The sequence below is a fragment of the Rhododendron vialii genome, chromosome 2a, assembly GCF_030253575.1.
Source record: "Rhododendron vialii isolate Sample 1 chromosome 2a, ASM3025357v1".
NCBI classification, from domain to species: Eukaryota; Viridiplantae; Streptophyta; class Magnoliopsida; order Ericales; family Ericaceae; genus Rhododendron; species Rhododendron vialii.
In genome coordinates, this window is record NC_080558.1 from 10,874,949 (window position 1) to 10,890,638 (window position 15,690).

Sequence of the window (15,690 nt, forward strand, 5' to 3'; positions counted from 1 at the left end):
TTGTGTCTTCTGATGACTTCCCTAACAATTCTGTAAGTCCCTAAGTAGTTGTTCTGCTACAGTTTATTTGTTGGAATTTTGAATGAGAATTTGTTTAAAAAAAGTTAATTATCAAAAATCTGTATTACCTAAACTTTTAATGCACTTGAGAAACACCTGTAAGTAGTTATTGTTCTTGATCTTAATTAGTTGTAAATTAAACAAGAATCTTTTTGTTTCTTTGCCAATCGAATTGTCTATTTGGAAGACTAGTTAGTCCTCTCCCTATGTCGTTTTTGATTGGTCCATGCTGGACAGGAGGGTAGCCTTAACAGAGACTTAGACTAAGTCAAGTCGTCCAATGACAAGAGAGTGGAGAGTGTGGGATAGCAAACGGGACCAAAGTTTCAAGAAAACAACAAGGGAACAAATTTAAACTTTTTTTTTCAAAAGGAAAAAGCATATTCATTTAATTCATTCAAACAAGTTATACGACATCTACAAAACATCATCCAGATACGGATCAAGACATACAACAGTTACTAAAAACCATCCGAAAACAGAGATACAGAAAAACAGTCAAACCCTAAAAGAGAAGAAACGAATGTCGAACTCCTAAATAGGAGCCATTACCCATCCACACCGTAATCATGAACCTCGAAAGTGGAGATAAGCATATAAATGCACCATGATTAGGTATCCTAAATTGCATTGGTATTAGATAAGCACATAAATTCACTCATGTGGCTTGGGTGATGTGCGGATACACCCCCTATAATTCAAAAATGTGCATATAACTCCTTGTGGTATTGAAAATGTATGGATAAACCCCTTACCGTCATATTTTTCATCCATACTAGCAAGGGTGCACGTGCGATGCACGTGATAATTTTCTATGAAACTATTTTGGGCTTTACCTCAACTTCTACTAATGGATAGTGGGATTAGTCCTGAAAGATTAGTTAAAAGTACGCATAAGCTGGCTTGGACATTAAAGTTATAAAGAACAAATTCTTTTATATGTTTATAAGAGTTGGACCAATATATAGCACGAGACATTTTGAACGATGCTTGCGAGATTTGAAGAAAAAAGAATAGACATGTAAACCTCTCCTCCTTATCAAAAAAAAAAAACCCCTTGGTTGCATTGTTAAAGAGGAGAGCATTGGAGAGTAGTCTAAAGACATGTTTTCCCTTAAATCTCAAGGATGTAGAGAGATTTTGAGAGAGCAAAAGATATCAGACAAATCACTCTCTTTCCTAAATTGCCGATCTAATCAAAAGATATCAGAAAAATCACTCTCATTTCTATCTTGCACATCCAAACAATAGAAAGAGAGACATCACAATCTTTTTTCTTCCGTGCTTTTTTCTCCTAGGTGGCCAAACGGAGTGCAAGTCACCTTGACTAAATCTTCTTCATGGGTACAATGACAAATATACAGAGCAATTTAAGAATTTGTCCCAAGACATTTGGTTCTAATGCCTTGCTAATGAACGTCGATCTCAAACCAGAACATTAGCATCAATCGTGAGTTTGAGAGAAGTTGAATCATCATAATGATGCATCAGAAACTACCCAAAAAAGGCAACATATATTAATGGGCAGATCCTGAAGTGGAAAAGAAGTTGAATCATCAGCATGTCTAGCAAGTGGAAACATTTCATACTCCTTAAAGCAAAATTGAAATCCAAGCTAGGTAATTCTTGAAGAACATGGGACAACAATCCCTCAATGAACCCACCAACCCGCAATAATTGTGGATCTTTGAAAAAGCAACTTCTACCTTCACCCTTCCTCAAATACCTAACATTCCCGGTGAAAATTTCAATGAGTTTAAGGTTTGTAGTATTAGAGAGGTCCTTCAAGATCATTATTTTTGGGAAGTCAACCTCTAATATAGATTACATCTTCAATGGATACTACCCGTTTCCATAGAGCCTCCTTTTGCATTGTGAAACTTCAATGTAATTTTAGTAGTTGAGTTTCATTTCTAACTCAAACTTTTGACGTTAAGACCATGAAGTCGTTGCTTAATACCACTTTTCCCAATTGATATAATGCATTACCCTTAATTTTCAGTCTAGGCGACAAATAACTCTTGTAGTCTTAACAAACAAATGATACGGCTTTCTAGACAAAAGAAAACAAAGACCATAAATTGCGCGTGAATTCCCAAAGTGAATGGCTTGAAGGTTTCCCCATTGTTACTCTACATTCAGTGGTGGTTTGCAAGGACTGTGTACAAGTAGTCAAAAAGATGTATGGGTGACCCATAAAATCAGAGTCAAAGCATATGTATCTTTGCCATTCTTTAGCACTCCATTAAAGCGATGGATAATGGCCAAGTAGAAGAGCCTTTTACCCTATTATTGAAGTGTATCTAGAACTTGGAAGTAACTTCCCTGTAGGAGATCTAAGACTTGGATAAAAATGTAAAGATGAAGGCATGATATGATAGTTGATTAATGCCAGTGATCCAAATCAGTTAAAGAAACACTTGAAATTAAGCCAAACATAAGCCATGTTACTGGTGCACCATATGTTAACATGGAATCAATGGGAAAAATGCCATTTTATTCAAGAAAAATCTAAGCAAATTTGAGAAAGAAACCAAAACAGTGAGAAATAGGTCCATTTCTACCCAACCTAAGAAAAAAAGTCCATTCTAAAATCAATTTGAGATGTAACATGAATATATCAAATTGGTTACCCGCAATTCGCAAAGCACTTGACTTTACAAAGTACTAACCAAATCCCAAAAACATAGAACACAGAGAAAGTGCTTGGTATCTTAGATACAAAATAGATTGAGATCAAATGATGACCTGATTTTTGTTGCAGTAAACGATAGATTTGTAAGAGATGTTAGCAGACCAAATCGTCGGTCATTTTTACAAATGTTGGAGAGATCCTCAATCGGAATATCTCTCATCTCTGAACTCAATCCCTACCAAATCCCCAATATTCTCGGGACATTTCTGCAAAGCTGTAACCCTCCACTGAACTGGTTGATGAATATCTTGATGTGCCTAGAGAAGATCTAAGACTTCCTGCTAACATCAATCAAAAAGAAAAAGGGCCCAACATTATGTCGAAGAGCTTTGGCGCACATGTTACATGTATTACAACAATGGAAACTAATTGGTTTAATTAGTTAACGAAACATCATAATAAGAGTACCTGGAATCACAACTTAAAACCATGGCCATAGTACGAACAACAAAATGATGTAGATGCCTCTATTGCCCTTTTCCCTTTTGAAACAGAAGCAGTCCAGGTTTACCCCAAGTTGATTCCTGTTAAAGCATGGAAGAAACTGATGCATGGTTGGGAACACACGCACACACTGTCACGCTAGGGAATGAGGCTGAAGATCAAAAGTTGCTCTCTTTTACAAGTTACACGAGTCAACAGACAACAGTCGATGTTCTCACCTCTTGATGCGAAGGAAGGAAACCTCTGTGTGTTTGTGTCTGTGAGACATGGCTTTCTTTCTTTTGTGTTAAGCCTTTAGGCAAACAATCGTATCTTTTGGTTTACATGCCGCCGTTCATAATGCACCGTTTCCTCTAGAAGGAAAACGTCAGGTCTGTTATGTTAGTATTTTTTTTTGTTCTCAGCAGGGGTATTTTGGGTCATAAAAGTGTGTGAAGTGCACTCGGTGGAAGATTTCAAGGGCTATATTGATGGAATGAGAAAGGAGAAAGTGTAGCTAGTGAAACTTGCAATGAGGATGGGGGCGATCCAATTTTCTGTTGGATGGTCCTCTATTTTTTTCCCTATTTTCCCGCTTTGTTTTCCTCTCTCAGTAAGCGTGTGTGCTTAGTGAGTTTCTCTCTCGATGTACCCTTTTCGAGCCAATAAAATTTTCTTTGCTGAGCAAAAAAAAAAAAAAGTGTGTGAAGTGCTTTATTAGTTTCTTCCGATTTTTTAAAGAAGTATAGTAGATATTAGTTGCAAGGGCATTTTTGGAAATCAAAAAGTAGAAAACACCTTCGTACGTTTTAAAAAGTAGTATAGATAGATAGGAGTGGTAATTCCACTACACATCTAATTTGAACAATCAAATTAGTAGTAAGATTATCAATTACCACAACAAAGGTATTCTATTCAAAATCCATAGATCATTGTGACCCTTGAACTAATGTTTACAGCCCAATTTTTTTTTGTATATTCTATTAGAATTATCTTTCGATTGCTAATATGTTTATTGGGAAATTATAATGCCAAAACTGTTTTTGTTGGTGTCAAAACTCTAGTGCACAAAAGACTTGTACCATGTGCAATGCACAAGACTTTTATGCATTAAAGTTTTGACACCAACAAAAACGGTTTTGGCATTATCACTACCCTTATTATTTTGTTTTTGTTTGATAGGTGAAAAGGGGGCAGAGTAGGTAATACATCTCCATGTTATTACAAATTTACAATTTCATGGGGTAATATTTTGTTGTTTTGGCTTTTTATGATCTTTGTCTTCTTTATTTGACTTGCTTGATCACTTGATCATGTTTCATTGGTGTATTCACATGAAATTCAAATTAAATAAACACAATAAAAAAATTATTGGAATAACTTTTTGGTTGCGATTTCCGTGCATAACACGGGTTTTCTTCTAGTAGTCAATTAAAAGCAATTGATGAATAATTTAGGGCTAGCTTTTCGATCTCCTTTCTTCCCAGAGGCTTCCACAGGAAGAAAAAGTGACCATTACCAACCATAGTTGATTACCAAAACCAATTTCTAACTGACGGAAAGCTCCCACCATATCGTCCATGTTTATTGGCTGCACATGCCAGTTGATATAATTAGAACAGAATTTCCAGACAACTAAAACAGAATTTCCGCAAAAGACAAATGCTATAGGGTGCTTGATGGCACTGGGTCCATTGGCCAGCTTTAGGATTCTTTCCAATGCGAAGCAGTGGACAATTTACATCACACAAAACACTTTTAACATGTTTTACAAATTTGCCCTTAGTTTTGAAAGTAATAACAAAACAACCATTTTTCCAAGGAAGTTGATTTTCGTGCTCCAAAAAAAGCCTCACGCACTCCATCTTTTGTCTTCATTAGATAAACTTCCTGAATTACCCTCTTCATCTAAAACTTTTCCGTGGAAAAGTTCTTTCTTTTCCTCACAAGAGTTTTTTATAGGTTTTCGCGCTCCAATAAATATCTCAAGCGTTCCACCTGTTTACTTACTTGAAAAGAAACTTTTCCAGGAAAAAGTTTTAGATTGAGATGATAATTTAGGAAGTTTGTCTAATGAAGACAAAATGTAGAGCGCCTTAGACTTTTTTTGGAGTGTGAAAATCATTTTCTTTTAACCCAATCAGAAAAAGTAAAATGCTTTTGTTTGGTTTCAATCTTTGGATATTTTAGTTTTTGTAATGAGTGGAAAGAAAAATATGGTAATGATTGAAGAAATGAGTAATGAATAGAAAGAGATGAAGAGAAAAATAAAAGTAATAATTAAAGAAATTAATAAGGTAATAATTGAAGAGGGAAGCAAGATAATGATTAAAAAACAGAAACAAAAACAAAACAAAGTTAAACTTGAAAATGAACAAAGAATTGTGTTTCCCCCTTTAGGCGCCATTTCCCAGTATTTCCTTTTTACCATTCTTCCTCTAAACTAACTTTTTCTCTTAAACTTGTTTCGATATGCTGGTGTCGAAAAACACTCAATTACATTTGACGTGCTTGAAAAACTCTTGATTAACCCCTTCTACAAGGGTCCTTTTCCCCTCATTTTGTCCTTTCCCCCTCCATTTTCTTTTTACTTAGAATCCTAGAAATCAATAGTTCGAAGGAGCTTAATCAATGGAAGAAGAATAGTGGGTTCCACCACAGTCAGTTGTGATTCTTCGGTGAGGGTTTTGCCACAGTCAGTTGTGACTCTTCGTCAGAAAGTTCCGTCACAGTCAGTGGTGATTTCCAACGAGAATTTTTGAGACGAACGGTTTTGTCATTTGAGGGCGGAGACGGTGGCATGGCTAGAGTTCGGAGTTCAGACTTGTGATTCGATAATGGGCATCTGCTTCTCCAAGACTGATCGATTTGTTGATTGATTGGATAATGGATGGACAATTGTTTTCTTTTGATTTCAATGAGCTTCCAACAGATGAAGATGCCCATATGTATTTTTGTAGTTATGGGCTGATGAAAATGATTCTTGATACGGGATCATAATACCTTGTCTTTTGGGAATTATGTCAGTTGAAAATGAAACTTAGCAGGAACATGATGGTTTATGGAATTATTGGCGTTGTTCAAGTTCTCACTTAATTATGCACGTTGGAGTTGATTTATTTGTGGCTTCAGGTGCTTAGGTATTTTTATGCACTTTTGGTGTTGTTCAAGTTCTCAAATATAAGAATTTGGCTTCAAGTGTAGTTCATCTGATTTGTGTAAATTTGGCTTGAAAAGTTTGACTTGGACTTGTCGACCACCTCAAAAAGAAAACGGAAAAAATATGTACTTCAAAATAGTACTAGTCTCTCTCTCGAGTTGTTGTGGGTCAAGGAAACGGTATATTTGGCAAATATATGTGTGGCTCTGGTGCATCCCTTCCAAGATGACAGAAAAGAATAACAATCATTCTACCTCCACATCTAAATACACACCCAATTACACATCCTCACTCAAAATAGGGGTGGAGCCCGCATACACTATACATAGTGTATGTGGGACCCACCCGTATTGTGAGTATAGGTGTGTAAATAGGTGTGGAGTTAAAATTTTCGAAAGAACAATGGTTAATGACATCTAACAAGATGAAAGAAAATAAAGTACACAATTCACAATGTTAAACGGTGCTTATAGTGTGTACCCGTTAGCCAGACCGTTTCCACAAATTGGAAGTTCCGTACACGTCATAGATATTAGTACCAGTTAGATGACAGATCTCTTCCGGTTGGATGGACGGGACACATGGCTTGGAAAATAAAACCGAGGCTTGAATCTTGGCTCGTCTGGCTGGATTTGATGAGATTCAATCGGACGGATTGCATCCTTTGCCTCCTATTTTGCCTTCGGCCAGCCTCAATCACTCCTAGCTCACGTTCCATCACATCCAAATTCTTCCATTTGGCTCGAAAATCATCACAATGGGACGTATTTGAGTCCTTTGCAAACCAAAGAGAGAATTTTAGCCTCAACATCTGTACGGATTGTCTGATCAAAAAAAATATCCGTACGGATTGGGGAATTCCAGATTCAACTTTTGTGCAGAGGCAGGGGTATTTCATTTTTTGTAACTAGGTTTGTTTTTTGAGTTCATTTTATCTCTGAGTTGTCTGGTCCTGGCTGTGCCTAGTTTTGTAGCATAGCTCTTTTGTACCCTATTGCATGGCTATTTCCCCGTGTGTTTGGGTTTCGACGTCCCTTATAAAGTTTGTTTTTTCTCGGCAAAACGAAACTTTTATAAAAACCTCGAAAACAGTTACATCGCAGGCTCGAACACGGAGATACACACATGCTTGAGAAAAACAAGAATAAAAAGGACCAAAAACAAAAAGCCCTCCAACAGAAAATTGGATGACAAAGCACCTTACCACCCAAACCAACTTACAGCTTCAACACCCTAACTCCATCAAGAAAAATCCTAAAATCCTCCACCGAATACACCTTGATGTCGAATTTCGCCTTTACCCACATTGCAACTCTAGTTTTAATCAAATCACCCACTTTCCCAGAACTTATTGGACGTCCCTTATAAAGTTGCCGGGTTCAAAAAAAAACGACAGAATTTCGGAATTTGAATTATGCATAGCAATCAGTGTCTGGATATTTAATTATAGTAGTTTTAGGGAACTGATTTTCGCGCTCCAAGATTTACTGGAGACGCTCCACCTTTTTGTTTTCATACTGTGATGTTGCTGGCAACATCAGTGTATATTTTGTTTTTACACTGTGATGTTGCTGGCAACATCACAGTGTAAAAACAAAAAGATGGAGCGCCTGCAGTAAATCTTGGAGCGCGAATATCAATTCCCTAATTTTAATGGTTTTTAGAAGTTTAGATAAGTTAAGGATTCTACATCTTATTCTTCTTCATTTTAGACTAAGGTTGTTTCTTTTAAAATTCTTTCGTGTTATGTTTTTAAGATTTTGATCATAAATTTTTACATTTTAGATTTCTCTAGCTCAGACGAATAAATAATCCAAAAAACAATTGATGTAAAATTGACGAAGGAGATTTTTTCGGAATAAAGACAAAAATTAAACATGCGGATTATTAAGTCAAAACAGGAACATAAAATAGAAAAAAAAATTACTTAACCTCACTAACTACAATTAACATTATTGACATTCGTCAAGAAAATAAAATAGAAAAAAGTTGGACGGAACTTCCACGGTTAGGATAATATCCAATACCTTGGGTGGTAATAGGCCAATAGCTATTAAAGGCTATTGAATAATTTTGGGAATAAAAGGTGAGCACTAGCCACCATGGTCAAGTCAATGCGCGTCCGGATTAAATTAAGCTCCCCGTCCAGATTAAAGGTGACAAATCATTTTCCTATAAATACTCCTCAGAATTTAATGCTTTCATCCTTCCATCCAACAACCGCTACTACTCCTAGGCTCCTAGCTAGCTTGTCGTAAGAAACCAGCCATGGCATCCTTACCCAAAAGGGTTATTCCCAATTTCCATAGAGTTCATTCCATATTCATGTTTGTCTTTGTTATCAATATCCTTCCATTGGTCTCCTGTTCTGATTCTGCTATTGCTCAGGCTTCGCCTGCAACTCAAACAGTTGCAAAAGGAAGTGAAGCAGTCGCTCTCTTGACGTGGAAAGCTAGCCTTGACAATCAAAGCCAATCACTCCTTTCGTCATGGAACGAAAGTGGTCATTGCACTTGGGTTGGGATTGGCTGAACGAGGCCACTAGAGTAACCAATTTAAACCTCGATGGTTTTGGTTTGAGAGGTACGCTTTCTAGTCTTAACTTCTCTTTGTTCCCTCATCTAGTTAAATTTGATCTGTCCAACAACTTCATATACGGGAACATTACCCCACAGATTGGCAGCCTTCCGAGACTCACCTTTCTTGACATGTCAACCAATCATCTTTCGGGAACAATTCCTTCAGAAATAGGATTGCTCAGCTCTCTCAGTTCTCTCTCTTTGAGTTCTAACAACCTCACGGGTTCCATACCTCTAGCTATAGGAAATTTGGATTACTTAACCGACTTATACCTATTTCACAACAATCTCATAGGGTCCATCCCCGCTTCAATAGAGAACATGAGAAATCTCAAAACAATGCACCTTTACAAGAACTCTCTCTCTGGATCTATCCCTCAAGAAGTAGGAATGCTAAGATCTCTCACTAATCTTGAATTGTCAACGAATAATTTCACGGGATCAATCCCCGCTTCAATAGGGAACTTGAGAAACCTCACAAGATTGATCGTTTTCGAGAACTCTCTCTCGGGATCTATCCCTCAAGAAGTAGGAATGTTAAGATCTCTCACTGATCTTCAATTGTCAATGAATAATCTCACGGGATCAATCCCCGCTTCAATATGGAACTTGCGAAACCTCAAAACATTATACTTTCACCACAACTCTCTCTCTGGATCTATCCCTCAAGAAGTAGGAATGCTAAGATCTCTCACTGATCTTGAATTGTCAACGAATAATCTCACGGGATCAATCCCTGCTTCAATAGGAAACTTGGGAAACCTCACAACGTTGTACCTTTTCGAGAACTCTCTCTCTGGATCTATCCCTCAAGAAGTAGGAATGCTAAGATCTATCACTAATCTTGCATTGTACACGAATCATCTCACGGGAACAATCCCAGCTTCAATAGGGAACTTGAGAAACCTCACAATGTTGTACCTTCACGAGAACTCTCTCTTTGGATCTATCCCTCAAGAAGTAGGAATGCTAAGATCTCTCACTAATCTTGCATTGTACACGAATCATCTCACGGGAACAATCCCAGCTTCAATAGGGAACTTGAGAAACCTGACAATGTTGTACCTTCAAGAGAACTCTCTCTCTGGATCTATCCCTCAAGAAGTAGGAATGCTAAGATCTCTCACTAATCTTGCATTGTACACGAATCATCTCACGGGAACAATCCCCGCTTCATTAGGAAACTTGAGAAACCTCACAACATTGTACCTTTATGAGAATTCTCTTACTGGATCTATCCCTCAAGAAGTTGGGATGCTAAGATCTCTCATTGAACTTGATTTGTCAATGAATAATCTCATAGGATCCATCCCCGCTTCAATAGGGAACTTGAGTAACCTCACAAAATTGTATCTTAGCGAGAATTGTCTCTCCGGATCTATCCCTCATGAAGTAGGAATGCTAACATCTCTTACTGATCTAAAATTGTACAACAATTATCTCACGGGAACAATCCCCACTTCAATAAGGAACTTGAGAAGCGTTACAAGTTTGCTTCTTTACAACAACTCTCTCTCTGGATCTATCCCTCAAGAAGTAGGAATGCTAAGATCTCTCGCTATTCTTTCATTATACATGAATCATCTCACTGGAACAATTCCCGCTTCAATAGAAAACTTGAGAAACCTCACAGTCTTGAACCTTCACGAGAACTTTCTCTCTGGATCTATCCCTCAAGAAGTAGGAATGCTACGATCTCTCACTATTCTTGCATTGTACAAGAATTATCTCAATGGAACAATCCCTGCTTCAATAGGGAATTTGAGAAACCTCACATTGTTGTACCTTCACGAGAACTATCTCTATGGATTTATCCCTCAAGATGTAGGAATGCTACGATCCCTCACTAATCTTTCATTGTACACGAATCATCTCACGGGAACAATCCCCCCATCTATATGGAACTTGAGAAACCTTAGATTGTTGTACCTTCACGAGAACTCTCTCTCTGGATCTATCCCTCAAGAAGTAGGAATGCTAAGATCTCTTACTGATCTTTCATTGTACAGGAATTATCTCACAGGACCAATCCCCACTTCAATTGGGAACTTGAGAAACCTCACAACATTGCAACTTTACGAGAACTCTCTCTCTGGATCTATACCTCTAGAACTAGACAATCTTAGATATCTAAAGGATCTTGGATTATCCTCCAACAAGCTCACAGGACATCTATCGCCGTATATGTGCGTTCATGGATCACTTGTGAGATTTTCTGCAAAAAACAACTACTTGGTAGGTCATATCCCAACCGGCTTGAGAAATTGCAGTGAGTTACGTCGTCTCAATCTTGGTCAAAACCAACTGACAGGGCATATATCAAAATTTTTTGGGGCATTGTCAAACCTTGTATATTTAGATATCAGTCACAATAATTTCTATGGCGAGCTTTGGCACAAATGGGAACAGTTTCCCAATTTGACTGCCCTGAAGATCTCCAACAATGACCTTTCTGGAAATATTCCACTTGGCATTGGAAGCGCAACTCAGTTACGTTTACTTGACCTCTCTTCAAATCATCTAGTTGGTGCGGTCCCGAAAATTTTTGGAAAGTTGGTTTTATTATTCAATCTTACTCTTAGTAATAACAAACTTTCGCATGATATTCCAGCAGAAATTGGAAGCATGTCTAGTCTTCAGTATCTAGACTTGTCTGGAAACAATCTGAGTGGACCTATTCAAGGGAAGTTGGGTGACTGTGTGAATCTTCTGAACTTGAACTTGAGCAGAAATCTTTTCAGTAAGACTATTCCTTATGAATTAAGAAAATTGCAGTTTCTTCAAAATCTTGATCTTGGAAATAATTTATTAACAGGAGAGATACCACCAGTGATCGGGAACTTGAAAACCTTAGAGACACTAAACCTCTCCCACAACTTGTTGTCCGGTTCTATCCCCTTTTCTTTTAATGGGATGTCAAGTTTAACATCCATTGACATATCTTACAATCACTTAGAGGGTCCTTTACCAAGCACAAAAGCATTTGAAGATGCTCCATTTCAGGCATACCGTAATAACGACAGATTGTGTGGCAATAAAACTAGTTTGATGCCATGCTCACTGAAGCAGAGCAATGGAGATAAAGGGAGAAATTATAACAAAATTGTGCTTCCAATTGTAGTTCCTTTGGGTATTGTATTTCTTATTATGGGTATAACTTTCCTGGTTCAACGCAATAGAATGGTGGACAACGAAATCAAGCCAAACAAAGCATTTAATAAAGATTTGTTTGAGATTTGGAGCTTTGATGGAAAATTGGTGTATGAAAACATCATTGAAGCAACAGAAGATTTCAATGACAAGCATTGCATTGCAGTAGGTGGATATGGCGTTGTTTATAGAGTTGAGCTGCCAAGTGGTCAGGTTGTCGCTGTAAAAAAGTATCCTCCTTCGCAAGATGGTGAGTTGGTTAATTTGCAAAGTTTTACAAGTGAGATACGTGCATTGACAGAGATACGACATCGGCATATCATAAGGCTTTTGGGTTACTGTTCACATCCACAACACTCATTTTTGGTTTATCAGTTCTTCGAAGGGGGGAGCTTGGATAAAAAACTAAGCTGTGAGGAACAAGCACTAAGTTTGGATTGGGGTAAGAGGGTAAATGTTGTTAAAGGTTTGGCATATGCTTTGTCATATATGCACCATGACTGTTCACCCCCGGTCATTCATCGTGATGTATCAAGCAAGAATGTTCTATTAGACTTAGAAGATATCGCTTATCTCTCCGATTTCGGAACAGCTAGACTTCTAAATCTGCACTCGTCAAATTGGACTTCTTTTGCAGGCACCCTGGGATATGCTGCTCCAGGTACTTGCACAGTTCATCTTAATTAGCTGCCAATACTAGTGTCATGTATTTCTTTTGAATATGCTAATTCCTAAGTCACCTTTATAATTTCTAAGTAGTTTTTTTGCCCGTCTTTGTACCCCTCATTTCTTTTGGCAGAACTTGCTTACACAATGGAGGTGAATGAGAAGTTAGACGTCTATAGCTTTGGAGTTTTAACGCTTGAAGTTATAATGGGAAGGCACCCAGGGGATCTCATCTCTTCTTTTTCTTCATCATCTTTTGATTCCTCACCACCATCTTCTTATGGGATTCTGCTGAAGGACATATTGGATAAACGTCTCCCACTTCCAAGTAATCATGTAGAGGCAGTGGTTCTTCTTGTAAAGGTAGCACTTGCATGTTTGCACCCTAACCCGCGTTGCCGACCAACTATGGAACAAGTTTCTGTGGCTCTATCCAAACAGAAGTCAAATCTGCAGGACCCATTCCTCAGGATCACATTAGGACAACTACTTGATGACAATTGTACGTACAGATGCCTAAGTATTATTGTTGTCCCTTCGCTTTTTGGGTTTTGGTTCTCCTTTTCTCTCATGTGCTTTCTAGCTGGCATTTGCTCTAAGGCTGTGGAATACTTTTTCTTAACAATAGTTGCTTTTTTCTAGCAATCAAAATGGTGCGAATTTGTACTCTACCATATAATAAGCAAAAGGGTGCATTTGTGAGGAAAGCTGTAAGGCTGCCAAGTGGCCAACTTTACTTGTTTCGATATACTTCTTTTATTCTAATTTAAATGTCCCTTACGTTTTTCTTGCATTTTGAAATTCTAAAAAAATATATTTCTACATATTATTTTTTTAATTTTGTTATAATGTGTACTTTAATTTGGTGTAAGAAATTAAAGAAAATAATATGTAAAAGTATATTTTTTTTGAAATTTGAAAATACACGAAAAACTGTAGGGAATATTTAAATTAGAATAGAGGGAGTAAGATTAAATTATTAAATTAGTTTTCAAAACAGATTGTCATAATCTATCTTACTTGATTATTGGCCAACAGAGGTAATTTTAAGTTTTTAAAAATATGTGAAAAGATTACTTTTTTTAAAGCACCGTTGACTCGTGGGAAAACCAACATGCAGGATTAGGATTAACACTGCAAGAAAAACCGGATTAAACGGCGTTTGGAACACGGTGTTTGTTCGGGCACCGTCACAGAGAATAAAAGTGGCGTTACAATAACGCCGACTTAGTTTTCAACTGACTTAATGCCTCAGGCTAACGGAAGCACACGCATAAACAAAGTTCCGTCATTCCGTCAGGCACACGCATGAACCTATGTTCGGCTTCACAACTCAGTCCACACTCTCTCTTCCTCGAGAACTCTGAACTTCAGTCCTCCCTCTCCCGATCGAGAAATGCGAAGATCGAGAGTTTTCGACAATCTGAATCGCAGAGTTTTTCATTTTTTTTTGTTGGAAATCAAACTTAGATCTCACTTCTTCTCACGATTTTTATTTGAATCTCTCTTCGGTGAAAATCAAACTAGGTTTTTTACAATCTATCTTTTTCTTTCAAACCCTAATTTTGATAACTTCTCACGTGTTTTTCGCGTTCATCAGGAATCTCGTTCGTCAGGAAGATGTAGATGCAATTGAAGCTCAGAGACCAAAGCTTTTGCTTCTCGTTCATCAAGAAAGTTTGAAGCGCTATAGGTTTAGAGCTTCACAATCGATCATTTTTTGGTGAGTTCACAATCGATTATGTTCATCGTTTGAATTTTCTTCGTTGCAGTGGTAGTTCATGATGAGCATAGCTTCTACTTCATCCCAACCCACACAAAGGCAAACAAGACGCCCAACATGGATGCATGGTGATTGGAACCCTGGTGGTGGAATGTTACATATAGTTCCCAATGAGTTAAACCAAATAGTTGAAGGACATACACCTCTTGCTTCTCATTTGGGTGTTTTAGCTCGCGATGGAAGTCTTTTACCACTCACTTATAAAAGCTGGCATTATGTTCCAAAATAAAACAAGAGCGAATTTGGAGGGAGATAAAGGTAACACAAATGAGATTTTTGTCTAAACAAATTAGCTTTTTTGTTTTTGTTCAACTCAGATGAAATGTTGAAGACAACTTGGTTATATGAAGCGAATGAAATGTCTAAACAAATACCGATGCAGATGATTCTATGAAGCGAATGAAATGTCTTCAACGGGGAAGAAATGGAGAGAGTGGAAAGTCACACTATAAAGCCATTACAAATGATGCAGAGAGGTTAGTTCATCGACTTGAAAGGGTAAACAAGCATAAGTGGCGAGCCTTGGCCTAATATTGGGGCACTCGGAAATTAAGCAAGGAAGAAAGCCAAGAAGAATAAACAAATTCATAAGAAAAAGACATTGCATCACAGAACAGGGAGAAAGCCATTTGTTGTTGTTCGACTAGAGGTATCAATAACTTTTCCTTTTGCTACAAAACACAAATAATATATTCCATATTTACTAACTAATTACTGCATACCTACTTGCACGAGACAAATAGGAACAAAGGGGTTCTCGGCCGCAAGTCGCATGCATGTGTGGAAGGCAAAGAGGGCTCGTTGGCAAGTGATACGGTTAATGAGGTCATGGTATGTATTAGCGTCCTTTTCATTCTGCATCTAAATCTGCAATATGCATGCTAATAATTGAAAGTTCATACTTCGTACATGTGATTAACCTGCTAATAATTGAAAGTTCTTACTTAGATTATCCTGGCAGTTGGTCTCTGCAAAAATTATTTCTTTTACGGACTTCTGTTTGTGATATGGTGGATTTCCTACCCCTACTAAGGAAGATCACATTTGGGGTGATTTTTGCTTGCCAACTTTTCCAATTTGGACAACCCCTACTAAAGAAGATCACGTTGGGGTGATTTTCGCTTGCCAACTTTTCCAATTTGGACAATTATACCCTTTGATTTCTGGGCTTGCA

The 15,690-nt window shown here is 37.6% G+C and overlaps 1 protein-coding gene across 1 annotated transcript; it reads left to right on the forward strand.

The window, feature by feature from the left end:
• Nucleotides 1-9,595: 9,595 nt before the first annotated feature.
• Nucleotides 9,596-14,588, forward strand: LOC131317123 (probable leucine-rich repeat receptor-like protein kinase At1g35710). Its single transcript, XM_058346694.1, has 6 exons — nucleotides 9,596-9,978; nucleotides 10,036-10,406; nucleotides 10,530-12,728; nucleotides 12,867-13,287; nucleotides 14,334-14,410; nucleotides 14,506-14,588. Exons 1-6 carry the CDS (start codon nucleotides 9,596-9,598, stop codon nucleotides 14,586-14,588), a joined length of 3,534 nt encoding a protein of 1,177 aa, XP_058202677.1.
• The last annotated feature ends 1,102 nt before the right edge of the window (nucleotides 14,589-15,690 follow it).